Source organism: Ascaphus truei, chromosome 20 (assembly GCF_040206685.1).
Source record: "Ascaphus truei isolate aAscTru1 chromosome 20, aAscTru1.hap1, whole genome shotgun sequence".
NCBI classification, from domain to species: domain Eukaryota; kingdom Metazoa; phylum Chordata; class Amphibia; order Anura; family Ascaphidae; genus Ascaphus; species Ascaphus truei.
In genome coordinates this window covers 15,700,552-15,721,579 of record NC_134502.1, presented here as the reverse complement: position 1 = coordinate 15,721,579, position 21,028 = coordinate 15,700,552, and the positions used below count along the sequence as shown (strand labels likewise).

Genomic DNA, 21,028 nt, shown 5'->3' with positions numbered 1-21,028 from the left:
ACCTAAGATCAAAGTGTCCTTATCAGAGAGTCAATACAGACAAAGGGGGTATAGGAAGGTGTTACTTGTGCAAAATATTATTGAATGCGCATTAACATCAGTTACAAGGGAGCAGCCAAAGGAAATCAATCCCCTCTCACGTCTAAGCACCCTAGGTACAATCCCCTCTCACCGCTCAGCTCCCTGTGTACAAACACCTCTCAAATCTCAGTTCACCCTGTGTACAAACCCCTCTCACCAATCATCTCACCCTGTGTACAAACCCCTCTCATGTCTCAGCTCACCCTGTGTACAAACCCCTCTAAAATCTCAGCTCAACCTGTGTACAAACCACTCTCATATCTCAGCTGACCCTGTTTACAAACTCACCTCAGTAAATAATGTGTAAAAATAAAATATATTGTAGGTGTCAGATTTTGTAAATAAACAATGTAAACCACATTCTGTAGATGTAACCCCTTAAACAAGTCCATGGCATTAGTTACCTTTGGCAAAATGATATTAAGTCACACTACACTAGACCTTCAGCCCTTATGTGTCCATATGAAAAGAATATAAAGAACTGGCAATGAATGGATATTTACAAATCTGAATATGTTTACAAATAAACATGTCAATATATTAATAAGTGTTGTTATTCTCTTCATATGGACAATGTGTATTGTGTATTACAGCTTTAAATCAATCATTTACTAAGTACCCATTCTGCAGCTTAGTATAAAAAAGATATTGTAACATGTTTATTAATAACATCCTGGTGATATTACTGAACACACAGATGTTGACTCTCTACTATTTGTTGGGTATGTAAGTGACTGATTCACAATGCCTGACAAAGGGCTCGGTGCTGCCCGAAACTTTGCATGTCCTGAATAGATCTATAAAGATTTAATCTACTTCTTTTACATGTATTTATTGAAGCACAAAGTGTGAACTACAGGTGTGGCAGCTTCTCTTTCAAGTACTGAATTTATTTGCCATGGTTTAGAGACAACTTGCTGATAGGTATGCTGATTTGTGTTATTATAGCATTGGGAATTTCTACATTTGTTCCTGCTTTTTTGTTTTTTTTTATTTATTGACAATTCCACGCGACACCTTCTAGCACCAGAAGAAGACATATCATGGCCCATTCAGTGAATGAGATATAATGTGTCTTTTGTTGCTGGGAGGAGTCTAATGGATTAGCACCACTTTGCAAATAGAGTCCAATGGGTCAGGTTTATTTTTATGTTTTCTATTTAAAGATAAATATCCATTTAAAGAGCAGTCGTTACATGATGATAGATGGTGTTTGGTTGCTGCAAGTTGTGGTAAATATGAAATGACCAATGTGACAAATACAGGTGTATGTACAAGAAATCTACTATACATGATGATAGATGCAAAATTGTTAATCCATGGATACATTGTTACTGTTGAGATTTCTAATGGTCCAGTAATGACAGATTAGGAAATTATTACACTCTCTTTAACTGAATGTACTGTAATGTGTGTTACCCTGAGCTCTGTCTTTTTGAAATGATACAGGGAAGATGCCAATCCGTTTGAGATCCAACTTTTATCCTCATCAGTCAACGAGTCAGGACAACCAGACTACAGTCAGAGAATTCCTGCTTTTGGGATTTCCAGATCTTCACAGCCTCAAGATATTAGTCTTCTCATTGTTACTCATAGTTTATATTGTAACAGTTACTGGGAACGTCCTAATCATTGGATTAGTGACAACCAGTCAGCAGTTCCACACCCCAATGTATTTTTTCCTTGGTCATTTGTCTGTATCAGACATATTTCTCATCACAAATATTGTCCCCAAAATGCTGCAGGTTATATTGGAAGAAGGGGCCACCATCCCTCTTGCTAGCTGCATAACACAGATTTTTATCAATGGTTCTTCAATATCTACTGAATGCTTTCTTCTCACAGTGATGTCTTATGACCGATACTTGGCTATCTGTAACCCGCTGCATTACACCAGCATTATGGATGTCAGTCTATGCTATATCTTAATTACTCTGTGTTGGTTGTTAGGGTTTATGCCGTCACTTATTGGAACATGGCTGGTATGTGAATTACAATTATGTGGCCCCAATATCATTGACCATTTCTACTGTGAGTTTGGTCCTTTGTTAGAACTGTCTTGTTCAGATACGTCCATTGTGGAAATAGTAGTGTTTGTGCTAGCCATCCCTATACTTCTTTTCCCATTTGTGTTTGTCCTTTTAACATATGTTTATATTTCACTAACCATTCTCAGGATCCCCTCCACCACTGGGAAACAGAAAGCATTCTTCACCTGTAGCTCTCATCTAGCAGTGTGTGTGTATTATGGGACATTGATTTCAAAATACATGGTTCCATCCAGAGGACACTTACAGACCTTAAACAAGGTCCTTTCTCTGCTGTGCACAGTAGTGACTTCATTATTCAATCCCATAATATATAGCCTGAGGAATCAGGAGATCAGGGCAGCTCTGAAGAAATGTATCTGGATGGTGATAGGAAGGAAACAATTCTGATCTAATACAAAAAGGGGATATACTGTACATCTGTAATGTAGTATTTGGGTTGTGAATGAAAAAGACTGACCCGAGTCAGACAGGACAGAACAATGGGGAATAAATTGCTGATGAAGTTATAGACTGGGTTCTCCGTTTGTTAGCAGCATCATTCTGAATTTAGTGATTGTAGAACTAATACTGAACTTATAAAACAATATAAACCTGTTTGCTCAAATATTGGTTTATATGAGCTTCTCTAACCATTTCAAGTGTTCCTCTTCATAAGGTAAGGTCACACCTAATTAAATCGAATATACAAACAGAAATTAAAACGGCACCACACATTGTAATAGTATGTCTCATTATCATTATTCACTGACCCTGACTCCTTCTAAATCCACTACCCAAAATGCTGACACAATTGAAGCCAAGACCCCTGATCTATTGAGAGAATGTGATGTCGTGTCAATGGCCCAGGATTTTGAGCAATGATCCTGTTACCACCATATATGCCCAGTGTGTCTCTATAGATGTGTGAGTAACCTTTGTGAGAAGACACAGCTACAGATTAAATCATTGGCCCTCAGATTATACCTATAAAGGTGGTCCTATTTTGGAGAGGACACACAATATGGATAACTTTACCAGAAATCACCAGCTGTGAACATTTTACTTAGGAACACCAATATTTTGTGAAAGCAGATGGTAAATATTGGGACCTTAGCCAATTTTTGTAAATATAGGAACATTCTGTGTGTATTCAGTTAGGTAAATAGAGAGTAACTATTTCTTTTTTAAATCTTGAAATTATATTGTGTAGGCAGCACTTCCTAATGAAAACATTGTCAGTGTGTTAAAATGATGGGTGCACGGGAACAATGGAGAGACCCCCATTTCCTCCCAGACAAAACATAAAACACAAATAGTGTTCCCAACAATCCAACTGAAAGCAAAACTATGAAACGTGGTATACGAAAATAGATAAAGGTGTATTGACAAGGCAATACATATCACAAAGCAACCTGCTGCGATTTACAGACCAGGACTAAAACAAAAGTGCATACAGGCACAGCCTGAGGAGATGGAGGAAAGGGAGAGGGGGGAGGGGGAAATGTGATATCACGAATGAGGTAGGAAAGGGAAAACTACCCTTGAGGGAAAAAATAAGATGGAAGAGGAGGGGGCAACGTTTCGGGTTTAACAACCCCTTCTACTGGCCCGTTCCCAAAGCCAACATTTCTGTGACTTATTTCCAGTTCATAAGGGACTGACCTGGGTCTATATATTATACTACTATAGCCAGGAGTCACCATCACAATTTCCCTAAATTATCAGGATTTTAATTAGATCACAGCTATATTTTGTGTTTTGTTGTTATTACTTATGTCTTGTTCCAACATTATTTTATTATTATCAACTATTAAAAGTAACATTTTACATTTTAATTAATCCACTTTTCCTGGATATTGAGTGCTGAGTATGGGGGCTTGTTGCAGGGTACATGCAACTACACACGTGGGTTTCTTGACAAGGCTTATTTATTTAGCCTTAAAAGATATACAGCACACAAAAACAAAAATAGCTTTTCATCAGCAGACCAAACAATACAGTTTCTCTTTAGCAGACAGTTTATAAATAAGGCAGCTACCCTTTTTCTATGCAGGGGACAGACAGTTCACAATTCATCTACTGAGCTAACAGACCTTGTTTCAGAAATCTATTCTGTAGCTTACTCCTCTCTCCTCAACAGTCAGCACCATGTGTCTACAGCCTGGGTTTTAACACACCTTGATTAGGCAGCTGGGATCCAACTAATTGTCCTGAGGTTCCCAGCTGAAGTTAACCTAGTCAGTGCTGCACTGCAGACTAGACATAGGTTTTCCAGGCATATAGCTGGTGGCTTTTATTTACCCTGTCCCAGGGCTCTTTTGTTCTTGTTCCTTACAAGATATTGTTTTCATTCTTGCTGTTGTCTCCTTGTGACCTTGGGCAAGTCTCCCTGTGCCTCAGGCACCAAAAACATAGACTGTAAGCTCTAAGGGGCAGGGACTGTGTCTGCAAAATGTCTCTGTAATACTAGCAGCGCTATACAAGAGCAAACTATTATTATTATGTATTTACCTATGCAAACAGAGTGAATACTTAGTACTGTTGTATAATATCATTGACACTTCTCATCCTTGAGGTCTAGATGGGTATATTTGTTTCCACACCCAGTTATAACTTCTTTGTCATACAGTATCTGGTGTATACCCCAATAGGTTTTCTGTTTGAGGTTTAGACAGGTATATAGGTTACCACACCCAGTTCTATACCCCCACTTTGTTCAATATACTTCATGTGTTTGTTGCATTTGGATGCCCTTTATTTTAAATTCCTTGTAATAAATGTAATTTGAATCCTATCAATATTATCTGCTGTTGTGCATCACTAAGGGAATTCTTTCCTCTCTAGTACCCCGGTGTACCCTTTACTGAACTATGGTATATCCCTGCACACTCACGTCCAGATTATCCCTTAGTGAAAATAAAAACAATGAGTGTCGCACCAAGAATCTCAATGGTCTGTGCAATATAACTCACATAGAATGTGAATATGTTACATCTGATAATGCACTGTGACCTCTGTGCCTCAAAATGAATTACACAGAATCCTACACTGTGACCTAGATGTCACCAAATGAGCCACACTAATTACAACACAACGCAATGTGCAAAGATAATAGCAGATACTATAGTCCAGTAAGGTCCAGGGCATTAAGTAGGGGCTATGCTATAAGTTGTAGTGTGCTACATGTGTATGGAGACAGCTCCTGGACCGGTGGGAGAAATAGACTGATCCTCGGTGCAGTCTCCAAGAACAGTGCTTGCAGTGATCCAGTGATGCTAGAGGCAATACTGTATATGTATAAAGACATTAAGAATACTTAATGGGAGAATAAGCCCATCAACAGAAAAGTCTACAACAAACACCAGCAGAGCCACAACTGCCTGCTACACCAGTCAAAGAGGTCAGATAAAGTCACAGGAGTCCTGATGAAAAATGCTAAAGGCAAAGGAAATTGTACATGACCCAATCTCAGCAAGCCGTCTGTTTTTTAAAAAAAATCTGTTCAGCAACAAAAACCTTTGCACCAACATTTCTTGACTCAAAAATCTCTGTCGATTCTAGCAAATCTGAACTTAAAACACCAGGGAAAAGTCCATGCAGATGATGTTGAGTTTTTTTCTGTTCTACTTAACACTGGGTCTTCTGTTAGCCTACGAGGCAAAGGAGGGCATGTCCACCCATACAGGTGCCCCAAAGATTTGTCCTGAACTTCAACTCCATTCACATATTTCCAGGAGCAGTGAACATGATCTGCTATAGAAAACGAACGAAGAATGAAGATGTCCACTAAATGTAACACTCAGTGGCGTTTCAGCAAAACACTGGTTTAGTTTCGGCTATGGTCCATCACATCATTCTAAGCAATTTAGTCATGTTTACAATTTGTTTACAATGTCTAATCCTTAACGCCATTGAAGAGGTGTCTCCAAATATCATGTTTTACACAATGTCTTGTTTATTGTTTGTGTATTTTGTTAATATTGTTTTTGATTGCAATAGGTTCTTAGATGTTAATTGTACTTATAACTTAATACTAACAGGCCTGCATTTTAAATGCCAAAGAGGCAGTTCATGCAATGCAATGGCTTGGGTAATAACTATAGAATCATGGGGGCTGGAACAACAAAAAAAAATAATACTTGTGAACTTATATATAAGGGTAACAGTCCACCAGCCTCCAACGAAAGGCTTTACCCCACACCCCAGAGCACTGATCAATACACCAAACCTCAGGCCACCTAACTAGCCACCCTGCCCTATTACAAACAACACACAGCTCTCTTGCATGGATTACAGGGTGATTAGAAAGCCATGGAGTAAAGTAACATTAGACATTAGTCCATTAAATAAATCAAGTACCAGAAATCATACCATAAATAAACATGACATTATATTTCCAGCCAGATTATGGATTATCCATTCCTTGGAAGTCAATACAGCCACTATGTGGTTAATATGATTATTTACTGTATATGTTATTGTCTTGCTAGCCAATCAGAGCGTGGGAAGTCTATCCCTACTCTGATTGGCTCTAGTACCATGTGACAGGCTTTCAATGATGTCACATCCGTTCTCCCCCAAGCCTCTGTCACATGGTATACTAGAGCCAATCAGACTTGGGATGGTGTTCCCACGCTCTGATTGGCTACCGTACCATGTGAGGACGGCCATGTTTCTTTTCATGACGTCATCTTAAAGGCAATTGAAGCAAAGCCATTCTGATTGGCTGTGCTTTCATTGCCTTTAAATGACGTCATCATTTTTTTTTCTGGACCAAAACACATGATTTTCACGGCCCAATCAGGGCCGTGGGAACCATGACAAAAATGTGACGTCAAAGGCCTTTAAAAGCCTATGTAGTCTCATTTTGAAGCAAGACGCCGAGGAGGAAGGACCTCCTACAGAAGAAGAAGGCCAGGGCGTGGCCGTAGGAGACAAGAAGACCCCGGAAGAGAGCCGCAGATAGAAGAAAGAAGAATACAGATGAAGATGGATTACAAATAGAAGACCCGTGGATTGTTTTGGATTTTTAGTTTAATGTTTATTATTTTATGGTTTGTTATTTTATGGGTTCCTGTGCCTGCTGGATTGGTTCGAGAGTAAGCTGTTCAACGGGAGTCGGTGAGTGGGTCAAGTAATGGTAAGTGAACTAAAGAAATGTATTTTATTTAACTTGTTAATTTTTTTAAAAGCTTTTTTAACATTTGTATTTCTTTATTTTTGATATATCATTTCTTGCCACTGTATGTATGTATGTATGTATGTCTAGATCGATATATACATACAGGGTAAGAAATGGTTTTGTTTTAAAAGCTTGCTTTGCTGTGTTTTAAATTAATTTGGCTATGCTGCTATGCTTAAATGTGTGTATAATGTATTTTAAAATTAGATAGATGTAATTGTTGCTATTGTATGGTGTACTTTAGGTCAGGGTGAGGCTTGCTTTTCTATATTGTATTCTTGTTGGTACTTATATTTTTTCACAGGATAAATTGTTCTGTTCAACTCTTGAATTAGTTAATTGTTTAATTGTTTAGGGATGTCATTAATGAAGGCTAATTGATTTATGTTTACTGGATTGGTTTAAATAGTATACTTGTTTGGAGGTATTGGTATTCTGTTTTGAATGTTATTGTTAACATTCATTTGCAGAATGTATATGGTGCATAGATTGCATTTACATTGTATATATGATGCATGCAATGTTTGATTGTCATTTGAGGTTTTTGATTGGCATTTGAGGATTTTGATTGTAAGATCAGATAGGATTATTAAAGGAACATGATTTTATTGTAGTGTGTCTGTATGGAGAAATGTTATTTGTAGTACAGCATGTTTATGATAACCCTTCTACATTTATTTGTATATTGGTTCATCATGTGTGTGTGTATCTCTCTCTCTCTCTCTCTCTCTCTCTCTCAGTTTTTATGCATGGTCAGTACACTAAACGTCAATGACAGTTATGGTTTCTCTGTACAATCCTTTTAGTGCTGCAGCATAACCCAGAGTGTGGGAGACAGACGCCCAAATATAATATTAATTATGAAGTTCCAGAAATATCCCAGAGATGTCTTACAACAATGCAAAGGTACCTGTATTAGAGAACTCATTCTCTCTCACTCCCTCCGATATTACAAAAAAATCCCTTCCAAATGGATGAGAGAGAAACAGGAGGTCGGCGTGACTCTCAGAATACATGAGCGCACCCATGCTCACCGGTTTGTGAAAGGAAAGACAGGTAGGGAAGGAGAGGGGTGGGCCCAAAATATATCTTTTGGTTGCACTAGTTCACTATTTTTTTAGGAGGTTGTTATTTAGGGTGAGGGAAGTGCCTCTGATCCTACGGGTCATTGGGAACAGGCCTGAAGAAGTTCACCCCCAAAATTTTGCCCCCCTCTTTGCCTAAATTCATGTTGTCCCACACCACCTCTCTCCTTCCCTTCCCCTCTGGCTGTTGTGAGATTTACCCATACTGTAGTTGTACATTTTTTCACCTACAGTACACCAATTGCTTCTTGATTAGCAATAACTTTGCATCAGTATTTGTATGTATCTGATGTTCTTACATTCAATTCTCTTTTTGCTTATCTCCAGACCATTACTGTATCTTGAGTGCTGGAACTGTTCTTATTACTTTGGAGTTGTTAGGGTCCCCCCCTGTTCCCGCTGCACCACACTATAATTCTAGAGTGGTCTACTCTATCTATTCATGCTCACCTGTTAGGTCATCTCAGTCCAATGACAGTCCTCTCTAAGGGGGCAGAGTAGGGGAAAAAAAAAAAACACGTATGCGAACTTCAGAGGTTCAAAAATCCCAATGCGTTTCACCCAATGGCTTCCTCAGGGGTTTCCTTTAACCACATACCTATCCATCATATATACCTATAAGTTGTAAACCCATTCTGGAAAGAATAATGAATACAAAAATCCTGAATGATATACATTTAGTGGAGGGATATTAAAAGGAACACAGATGCAATTTAAAAATAAGCAACAAATACAATAAAGAGAATTAATACATTCTAATCTTTGATATATCTCAATGAACAAATTATCCAGTGTTTTAATTAAAATAACATTAAACCTTCTGACCCAGGTTCCCACATTGTGTAAGAGTTTCATGTTTGCAGGCCAGCCCACCTCAGTTAGTGTGATTGACTAACCATTTAAGACCACAAGTGCACTGATGGGCAAGGACAGAGTGCGATGGTGGGGGTAGCCAGTCTTCCTAACAAAGGTGAAGCCCGACTGGTTAATCCTGAAAACATTGTTATAACCTTTAAAGTTATGCAATAAACCTGGATTTTGGGAGATTAAGGGTGGGTATTTGGGTGAAAATGTGGTTAAACCATTAGGTACAAGGTTGGGGGGCAAAGTTATCAGTTGTCCCCACGTCTTACCCGCAGACCACATCTGGGATGTGGGTACATGTCTCTCTATATCTTCTCTTTAAAACATTGTATTGTCAGCCCGCCCTGATTAGTGTAACAGTCCCATTCCTGAGCACAGGTTAGAGGAACAAAAAATAAATGAACTTATAAAAAAGGTGTATCCATCTGTATTCAGACAGTCCTAGTAATCCGATAAGCAGCCAGAATTTCTGCATAGAGACGTGGGATCAAAGGGGAGAAGGGAAGTTGAGATGTGTCAGAACGTTTGGTGAGCAGGGAAGGGCGCAGTACCGGGTCTGGAGACAAAGGCTCCCGGCAGGAAAGAATCTTTGTGCTCAGACTTGGTGGCGCCTACCCAGGGGGAGGTATAGGGCTAGCAAGGGCAATCTGTTGCTGGTAGGCATGATTCCCATTGGCCAGTTCAAATTTACATCTTGCCGGCTTTAAAACTCCTCGACACACCCCTACCTCTGACGCATACAGCCAAACGAGCCCTCAGCTCGGATTGGTTGTTGGAGTTACAAACTGTGCTCCGATTGGTCACCAGTCCCTCTTCCATATTGAACATAGGACACTGAGGTCTATATAAGGGGGACTGGCTGATCAGAGAACCAGACTACTTGGGACTTGTGCCGTCAGACTTATCAAAAATACATCGCTCTGAATAGCAAAGCACTTGGCATAGAGTTCCCGGAGAAGCCTTTGCAGTCGCAGCTAAGTTCTTCAAATCAACTAAGATGCAGCCAGCGGGGAGAGACAGGTATTTCATCTGAAGAGTACCATGGTATCCCTGGCCATGGAGCGGACAGGGTAAGGCTTCTGAAGCAGATGCCCTGCACCTAGTTGAGGCTAGAGACTGCCCCCAGTTAATACACACATCTGTATTTTGACATTTTTATTGTGTGTCTGATGGTTTTGCAAGAATAAACCTCATTTTATTCCACTACCTTGTTCTGCCAGGTGAATTGGTCCCTGAAGGCTAAAAAGGTGTTAAAAGTATTGGTCTCCTGTAACACCGCGTCTGCTCGGGTTGGCCAAATTACAGTAGCTTTAGATGCAGAAGGCCCAGGCAACATTGTCTACCCACCTACTGTATAATAATTTTAACTGGTTGTACCATTTTCCTCCTCATTAGAAATGTTATTCCTTCCACTATCCATTTAATATATGTAGGAGGGCTTTTCATCTGAATATTGGACCTACAGTACAGTGTATAGTGAGGAAGGTGTCAGAAACAGATTTAATTTCCTTTGAGAGTTCACTTATTACTTCCCCCTTTATAAAAGAGTACTATCTCTGGTATCTTTTGCCAACATTACCACTGCCATTAATTCACCATGTTTGAGGGACCAACCATTTGCACTTGACATTTCAGGTATTCATGCACTCATTTTAAAGGGTCAATCTCCATGACCAAACAGTGGCATGTTCAACAAGTTAAAATGACAAGCCCATGCAATTGGTAGGGAGTGCTATAGTGTACATGCCTGGCATAAAATGTATGCCGATTCCCCCAATAGCCCAAGGAGACATAACTCATCCTTTTTCCCCCCCAAGCTCTTACTGACTGAGACCATGGTTAAGTTTGGTATATGGACAAATAGTAATAATCAAACAGGGTGTTCTTGGGCAGTTTACTCAGAATGTTGTAATAAACAAAGTACTCTATACCTGACTCATATTTTTATGGAGACCTCATGGTATTTCTCAATAAATCATGGTATTTCTCAATAAATAATGTTCTTTAAACATTTGGTAAATTCATAGAGGTTACAGACAAAGCTTCATCTATCCTTCTGGTGGGATATTTTATACCATCACTGCCACAGAACTCAATGGAAGTATACTGGGATGTGTAGTGTCATTAGTAGAAATAATGCCGCATACATCTGTTCCCATCTAGGTGCAGTGATCACAATCCGAACACAAATACCCTGCTGTTCTTTGTTGTCATGAAGGTAATCACCCACACAATCATGTGGGGTAAAGAGGACAACCATCTGAGAATCTTTATTGCACTAAGGTGCCACCAGATCTCATTGAAAAAGGGAGGTACCATCTGAGGTCACAAGCCAACCTTGGCAAGAGGCGCACAAAAAAAAAAAAAAAAGTGACATTGCATCTATACTATAATTCTAAGTTGGATTCTGTCTGTATGTCTGAAGCATCGAAATCTCAAACAGCACCACAAAACTTTCACTGTACATTATGCTGCAGGTGAGGGGGTGGAGGAGATGTGCCACAACAGCGTGGAAAGATGTGCGGCCAGCGGGGGGAGCGCCAGGGACATTTTCCGACAGCAGGGGAAGACAAATACAGAGACAAATCTCACCCGCACTACATCCAGCAGCAGGGGCGGGCTCTGGGACATGTATTCAATAATACATTCCCTGGGCGAAGTCGGGCACAAAAGCGAGTATTTACATAAAGTATTTGTCAATAGAAGGCCAACATTACCATGAGGCATAGATCCACACAAATGTCTTCAGAAAATATGCAGAGTTTAGCATACAGAACATCAGGCTGTATTTATGTATGTAATGGAAGCAGACACTGCTAAGCCTCCTTTATATAGATACCAAAAATTACAATAAATCCTCTTGGCATCAGGTTAGACATTGAAGAACAAGACCGTATTTCTTTTAAATTCTTTATTTCAGTGTAGCATGAATAAAAGATGGCTTCATACAGAAACGTTGCACAGTCACAGAAATACAGACAGAAATTACAACAAGACTTAAGCAACCTACTGGCACCAACAACCAAAGCTCAAGCAAAGGCTCAGACACCTGATTTACTGCACGTGCTTTGTTGCTCTCAGGACCGAGCACAAAGAGGGGACCAAGTGTGGCCAATCCATGTTCTACCTCAGAGTTTGGACCTGCAGAAAGAAAGGAGAAAAAATAAAAAAATATGAGGCGGCTTTGAGATTTTGGCACTAGCTATATTTAAGCCAGTGTTTGCTTAAAAAACCTAACCTGCACTAGAAGTAGAAAGCTTTTAGCAGGTCCTACAGAAAATATAACAAATGGTTTTATGGTTATTCTCACTAAATTTCAGTAGAAATGTATTGGTCATGTTTCTAAACACAGATGCACCTTTAGTTTAAGAATCACACATTTAACCTTATATTATAAGAGATTCTCCTAGTTTCCCCTCCACCATAAGGATCTCCTCTAAAAGCACATTACCATGCTTATTTGTTTACCGAATTTGATTTTAAGGCTCAAAAATTTACAAGGTCTTCCCTCCCAAGTGAGGCTATAATCTGCAACTGCACTTTTGCAGAAAATAGGGATCTTTAAAAGGAGGGTTACCCTTACCACATGCAGTACCTATCACCTGAGATCAGACTCCAAAAGACTATTCATGGTCCCAAGACTCAACAAAGTATCCGGACGTTCCTCCTTCTCCTTCCGTGCACCCCAAAACTGGAACAACCTACCAGAGACTCTCATATCCACCACCAGCTTAAGTTCTTTCAAATCTAAGGCTGTCTCACACTTTAATCTGGTCTGTAACTGTTTCATACGCTCAGAATATATATTTTCTTTAACTGTGCATGCAATGTCTTGTATATAAATGTATACCTTGTTCATTTATGTAACTGTATTTGTAACCATGTATTATTTTGTTTTACTCTGTGCCCAGGACATACTTGAAAACGAGAGGTAACTCTCAATGTATTACTTCCTGGTAAAATATTTTATAAATAAATAAATTTAGAAAGACACAAGGAAGTATAGGAATAAAGAGGTAGCATGTCAGAATGTAGGAGACCATAGTACAGCTTGGATTACGAGGCTGCCTTTGATTGTGAAATTAAGTATTCCCTTCACATTGATGCCTGAACATGTGCAAATAAAGAAACTCGTAATGGATCATTCATATCACATGGGAACACAGAAAGATTAACAGGTCACGATCTAGGGTTCCCAAACACCATCGCAGACAGTGATTGAATAGGAGGCGATTGTGCCTTGAGATAATATCAAAACAGTGCAGGATAAATTTACCTGATATGGCTGCTCTCTTCCCCATCCCTCTGGATCCTGTATAGAGCCTCCTGCTCTGTCCTCCAAGTATTCCACAGTTCCCAGTTTCACAGCAGCTACAGATATTACTGGGGCCTTCCAGTGGTGACCAGCTGTGAGGGAAACATATCCAAAGATTAGAAACAGTTGGTGAAAGAACTAAACCTCAAACCCTTTCCTTCTGAAATGGAAGAGTTGTCCCTTAAAATGCACTGCAAGGTTTGGTCCCACCTCATTCCAATGTTGGTGTGTGTTGTATGGATCTTGTCTGCTTTTTGGAGATGTAGTCTTCAGACTGGAAAAGTACCAGCATTATAAAGAAGCATCTCAATTCAGCTTGCAATACCTTTTTTACACCCACAAACACAAGTATCTCAAGTCACAACATCTTCAGACTACTCACATGTTGCTAGGTTTGCTAAATGAACATGCCTTATTCAAGGGATCTGGTGCCTGGGTAGCTGCAGCAGCTCTCAGATTACAGGTTATGTAAATCTAGGACACAGAATAGGGGTTACAATTACATTGAGATAAATTCCAGATAACTACAGCCGACAGGAAGCCCATTGAATATTCTCACCAGGGATGCATCTGTCCCAGTAAACATGAAGGCATCTACCATGAACTGAAGCTTGTCTGGTTTGGGCCTCAGGGATCTGAAGGAAGAGGAGGAATCCTCCAATTTTCCATCCACCAAGCACCTGTAGACAAGAAATATTCCCATTTGCTAATGTAACAAACGAACACCATAGAGATTATACAAGGCACCCCAGACTTTACCCATTCAGAGCAATAATCTCATAGTGAGGATTGGAGTTTATGTCTGGAGACAATGTGGCCACACAGCTGTCTGCAAAGATTGTCATAGGCATGTGGTTTCCTGTGTCAATAGAGGCTTCGATGTAGAATACATCACCAAGCTGGAACACAGTGGAGGTTCTCAGAGAGCTCCAGTCTCCTAAAAAAAAAGTGACAGAACATTGGAGAAAATACCAGACACTATCCCATAACAGCTTTGACCCAACATACCATTCATCAGGTGCAATGAGAAGGACAGCCTCTCTTCTACAGATACAGTGGAGCTAAAGGGTACCCATGTCGGTTTGATGGCCTTGCTGCTCACGTTCCTATGTCTGAGGAAAAAAAATACATATAAAAAAACAAAATCCATGTTTTGGAAGTAGGTTAGTGGGACAGATTACAACTGTTCACCTTCCATTGCAGTGTCACTCCCAGTGACCACAGAAGTCACTGAAGTTTATCTCTGAGTGTCAGACACCAAAATGGGATTGCAATTTCTTTGGAGAAAGATGTGCCTACAAAAGGCACAGTTCAAATAGAAACTATATGACATTCCATTGTTAAATCTGTTGTGGACCTCCCTCCACTTTGACTGTAGCATGCTTCTGAGTCAGCAGGCCTCCCTTTCATGCCAGCAGCTGGGCCAAGCTTACTTCCGGCACACTGACGTTATTGAGGCGGTCACGCAGCAGCTGGATGGGCGACAGTGTGGGAGAAACAGGCATCAGAGAGCCGGGGCCTGGTTTTTTTGGTATATATTTTGTGGGAAGGAGGGAAAGAGTGAGGGGGATTGAGTGGGGTAATGGAGGGAGGGGGTGAGGAAAAGGAGGAGCGAGATGCAGGGGAGAGAAATACAAGCAAGGTGGGGGCAGGAATTGAGCGAGATTGGGGTAATTGACAGAGCGGGGGAAGGTTGAGAAGTGGAGAGAAATATAGGGGCTCACAACTCTTCCAACAGGGGGGGGAGCGGTCATAATTAGTCCTGGGCCCCAGGAAAGCCGTCTGTGCACTGATGCCAGTGAAATATTAAACTGGGAAAATCAGCATACAAAGATAGAAGAGGTAAATTTATAAATAGGTGGAAATTTCACAAACCTGGCAAAATTAGTCTTTTGCACAAAATTCAATTGTAATAACGGCTAGGTTATCTGATAACTATATGCAAGATCACAAGTAAATATAAAAATACAATATCTGGCAACAATGGTATCTCTAAAACGGTGTCAATGTCAGAGCAAATACAGCGCCTGCAAAAATTACATTTCCGTTACACCCAGAATAAGTAGCAAACTACAAGTCGACATTGGCAAATCTGCAAAAATCAGGGCATGAGCAATCAGGTTGCAGCATGTTCAGAGTTTGTTTGTTTTTCTAGACTGAAGAGCGGAACATGAGGAATCATTCCAGCCTTTTCCTTCCAACACTCCCTCAGTCCAAGGGTTGAGATGCCAACCACAAATTGACCATGTTGCAGATTCCCCTCCCTCTGGGTAAATCACCTGGAGTAATAGCATTGGATGGGAACCACCGCTGGGTTGGTCCTGATGATGGGAGAGTTCCTGGAAGAGGTTGGGCTGTAAGCGAGGTTTGTACTGTAGATCAGCCAGTCTGGGGTCATCTGCAGAGAACAGAGGGTTTCAGGAGGATAAGGGACCAGTGAAGCACAATTAAATGTTCCTATAACAGCATGTCATGCTCAGGAAGTCCAGTTTAATGTAGAGCATGATTCATGCTACAGTTAAAAAAAAAAAAAAAAAAAAGTTGTGTCCCATGAACACTTCCTATATGGAAACATCCCTTTAGATGGTGCACTACAGACTTAAATTATAACCAAGTCTTGATGATGTGAATCAGATGGTCTGTTAAATTAAACTTTAAGATATCAAAAATAGAAATAACTTTAAAATTGGATCTGTGAACCAAACAAACTATATGCAATCCCAAAAGAAGAGTTGCATAAATGTGAATATCACCAGTGATACCAATATTGTTGCTGGTGAAATGAATCAAAGTCTCGTGACAGATTCTTATGAACTGCAGTACAATGCTGCAGTGATTCTATACTGCTAAAGGCCACATGGGAAAATACTATTTATTCCTCTGTCCTCTAGTTATAGATGTATGTCTCTAGAAGTGCAATACTATATTCCGGACTATCTCCATGGGTCTCAGTCTCAATTCGTGAGATTAGCAGATTATGCAACCCATCTTTTGGGATTGCATATAGTTTGTTTGGTTCACAAATCCAATTTTAAAGTTATTTCTATTTTTGATATCTTAAAGTTTAATTTAACAGACCATCTAATTCACATCAAGACTTGGTCTGTAGTGCACCATCTAAAGGGATGATTCCATATGGGAAGTGTTCATAGGACAAACCCCCTTTTTTTCTGTTATAGCATTTATCTCCCTGGTAGCACACATGCTAAACACAATTTACTAACCTAAACTAGTGGTTAGAGCAGGGTGTTCCATTTCTATCTAGTTAAAAATAATTCAACTTTCCCCATAACATGTCTATTTAAAGGGACAATGCCTCCTTGTGAAAAAAGTGAAGTAATATGTTTATGGGGTTAATCAATCGATAACTTATTTTTATATCAGGTTAGAAACATGGAGAGATTAGCATTTGAATATCATCTTTGTTTGACATTGTCCAACAAATTTGCACACGCAACTCCCCCTTCCACATAATCTTAATTTGCTGAGATTAGAACAAGGGTACATATTTGGTAGCCAACCATTTAATAGCCTGGACTAATGACCACAGACTATTGACAGAAGGCGTTTAAAAGAAGGGATTCTAACAACTTTGTTTCAGACTGGATCTCTAATCATATTTGCAGTGTACAGTATATTGCCATTTCATTTAGTTACATTTAATATTACAGCATACAAGAGGAGATCAGGTAAAGTTACAGTACATAGCTGGAAACATACTTTAAAATGACAGCATTAAAATGGCAACCCAGTTTGTGTATCCCATTATCTTCAGATATCAGGTTGGAACATTTGCTATGCAGTCAGCAGCAGAACCAGACTCCCCCTTACCTGTAAACCATTTCCACACTCATGCAACCCAGCCTGGAAGATCAATGTGGCATCTGTACTCTGGGAGCTGGGTGGACAGAGCTGGGGTCCTAGGGTCAAGTCTGAGGCTTTCACCAGTTTTCCAGTTCCAAACAGATCCCTCTGCACATTGACCACCATCTCCTGCTCCTCACACCGCACACTGATAAGTTGCTGTGGAGACAGTTGTCTGGAAGAACCCTGAGCATATCCTACCACAGGCCAAGTGTCCCATTGAGAAGACCACCTTCCAGGCACATGCTGACCATTGACAACAGCTGGGACACTGACCAGCACGACAAGGCAAAGGCAGCTCAGTTTCCCCCACTGCCCCATTCTGACTACAGCAGGGAGAGACTGCAGAGAATTACCTTATATACCCCACCCACCCCCTGCAAACACTTCCCACCTGGGGCAGATAATCAGCCCACGCCTGAGCACCCACCACACATATTTACAAGGAGTAGAAAGTTTATATTCCTCAATATTATGTTCTTATACTGTATGTATATACTCTGTGATGCTGTTAATTGCAGAATGTTTATTTCCTACTAGTGAAAGTTATATATAATGAAGTATCTATCCAAAGGTTTGTATTCCCTTTAGTGATCTATTAGGCACTTTTTTTTAATTGAGTAAGAGCTGCATGTTCCTTATCAAGGGGCTGGAATGGTATAGAGATACTCAGATCATTATACAGTGCAGCATGTTGATATTCAGTAACATGAATACACATGGTGTAGCTCTGTATGATTATACAGTGCTGTATCTTTATTCTAAGGGTGCTGATGAATGGGTATAGAGGTACTAGGCATCACTATACAATGCTACTTGGGGGGGGGGGGGGTGGAGATGAAACAGGACTGTTAAAGGGGGTTTAACTTAACCAATTCCCTGCCAGGCACATGCACATTGGGGCCTGATTAACCCCTTCCATGCCAGGGCCCAGCAGAGTATTGCAATGCTCTTCCCCCTAAAGCACATTAACCCCTTCCCTGTCAGAGACCTGAAAAGTGTTTCTCAATTAACCCCTCCCCCCCACCACGATAAGTTCTGCAGAGTATCTCTGCTTTAAACCATTATTTGCTAGGGAGAACTGCAGAGTATCGCTCCTTCCTATGGCACTGTCTCATTAACCCCTTCCATGCTACAGATTCTCAGCAAAGCACCATTAACCTCCAGAACCCTAAAGAATGTGTGTGTGTGTGTGTGTGTGTGTGTGTGTGTGTGTGTGTGTGTGTGTGTGTGTGTGTGTGTACATTCAGTATATACAGGAGGTCTCTTGAGTTGAACAAAGTTGATTTCAGCCTTGTGTGTGGGTGTATGTATATATATATCTATATATATATATAGATATATATATATACATATATACATACAGTACATACATACACACATATATATATATATAAAGACTAATGGGAGTTGTAGTTCCCCTGCGTAGCTATGGGTGTAATGGCTACTGCTACATTGCCTAATAATTCCAAAATGGTGGCGCCCTTTCCGGCCCTTATCCCGCCGTGGAGCTCTGGTGACCAGGTCGTCCCTTCAACTACCCGCAACCCCCAGCACTGGTCGGGTGCACCAGAGCACCTCCCCAGCGAAGGAAAAAAAGGGCACAGGGGGACTAATGAGGGGACCTGGCTACATATACATACATATATATATATATATATATATATATATATATATATATATATATATATATATATATACATACATACATACACACATATATATATATACATATATATATATATATATGTGTGTGTATGTATATATATATATGTATATATATATATATATATATATGTATGTATATGTAGCCAGGTCCCCTCATTAGTCCCCCTGTGCCCTTTTTAGTAGAGACACATGTTGCCAGGCAGCCAATAGGGCTAGGAGACTCTTGGCAGTAGGAGATTGATACGTTTGGCGCACCTGGGATACCTTTACGCCCCCCTGTCCTTTCTCTTTCATATTTCCACTTGGAGCATCGTAGGAAGATCCTCCTTTGGGGCTGAGCATTTTGTCAGACAATGTTATAGGGAGCGCCCCAGTTTACCTTCACTATATGCACCTGGGACAACGCCAGTCAGAAGAGGGACCTCAATGGAGCAGGTAGTGCCCAGGGAGCAGTGCTCCCATGGATTAGGCCAGATCTCCCTATTAGGCCGCAGATAGGCCCCAACTCGCAGTAGGTTGTGGCTGCTATAGGGAAAGCCTATAGCTAGAGACATTTTTCCAATTTCTACAGCGCCCTGAAGCCCCACCAGGGGGAAGTCCACTCATATACCCCAAATGCAGCGCCAGAGCATCACCTCCTAGCGTCATCTCTATCGTGGATCAGTGGTCAGAGGCCCCATCGGCCCCTACCCCGGGAAGCCCTAGCCAGATCAAAGCTGTCTGTCAATGGTCCAGACAGAGTCATCACAGTACCAGCAGTACCGATGGGGCCCAGTTACTCGTAGGTGTCCTGCAACAACTGACCGAAAAGGTTGGTCAGCTGGACCCGGTGCAACTCTACCGCAAGTTGAAGGCCTTCTCTGGACTACGGCCCACACAGCTGGGGGAAGCGGCCTTTGAAGGATGGCATGAACATGCGGTACAAGTACCGCCCGAGTGTATGTGCACGGACGTGGTTAAGAGGCAAAGAATTGTGAAATGTCTACGGCCACCGGCCGCCAACCTGTTACGACTTTTTTTTTTAAATCTAGTACCGCTATATTTCCATTAGATGGCGCCCACTACACATGCATCCCTGTTTGTCCTGTAGCCTCTGATTTCTTTGTGGGCTCTGCCAATATTATTCATGTCACCCCTTTAGTTCCTTGGTTTCCTCACCTATTGTTAAAGCAATGATATGTGTTCTGTGATCACGGACAGAAAAAAGTACTCGAATAACTCCCTCATTACTAAATTTTATCTATACCCTGTAACTTGTAACCTGCGGTAGCCTAACTTAAAATTTCATCCTACCGAAGCCTCTTCTCCCTATTAACTTGACTTAATATGTCCCCTTATCTTCCTCTGGACCAGAGCCTTTTCTTCTGTCTTAAAATGGACCCTTTCTAATCAGTCGAATCACCTTACCTTCTTGGCCCCTGTTAACTCCAATCTAACCTCCTAGTTCACTCCTCTCATCTTTCTCTCTGCCTTTTTTTTTTAATTTTAATTTTATTATTTTTATTTATTTATTTGAGGGGCCCTCTCTCCCTCCTTGTGAAATATTTATACTGCCTACAGCCCCTCTCGACTTCGCACTTCGCACTCTCTTCTGTGGCGCGTTCTGTTGCTGCAGCCACCGATCGATCTCTATTCACTCCGCCCGCTTGATCAATGTTTCTCTTCTGGGGTCCGCCACTCCGATCTCCTACCCCCGATAGGTGTCCAGTGAATTTCTCTTCCCCTCTGGTCTCCTCATCTGCTCCACCGAAGATCCGGTCTAGGTGAAATAAATAGTCCAGGTTCTGAGAAAAGGGGTACAATAGCTTTAAACTTGAATTGGTAGGCTCTAACCGCAACTGTGTCTTCCAGACCTTCTTAATTGGCCGCCATTTCCCTGTTGCCTCGTAGTGAGTTGCCTGCCTCTCTCCAAGACGTCTGTGGGACAGGCTCCTCATCT

The 21,028-nt window shown here is 40.8% G+C and overlaps 2 protein-coding genes across 2 annotated transcripts; one reads left to right on the top strand and one right to left on the bottom strand.

Moving 5' to 3' along the window:
* The first annotated feature begins 1,535 nt into the window (after window positions 1–1,535).
* On the top strand, window positions 1,536–2,519 carry LOC142470941 (olfactory receptor 11A1-like). Its single transcript, XM_075577747.1, has one exon. The coding sequence runs from the start codon at window positions 1,536–1,538 to the stop codon at window positions 2,517–2,519; it is 984 nt and encodes a 327-aa protein (XP_075433862.1).
* A 224-nt stretch (window positions 2,520–2,743) lies between these two features.
* Window positions 2,744–17,742, bottom strand: LOC142470940 (zona pellucida sperm-binding protein 3-like). Its single transcript, XM_075577746.1, is given in 10 exon segments — window positions 2,744–2,799; window positions 12,192–12,369; window positions 13,093–13,109; window positions 13,519–13,649; window positions 13,940–14,031; window positions 14,117–14,237; window positions 14,317–14,494; window positions 14,566–14,669; window positions 15,837–15,955; window positions 17,389–17,742. Coding segments are annotated over 10 exon segments (1,350 nt in total).
* Between the last annotated feature and the right edge of the window lie 3,286 nt (window positions 17,743–21,028).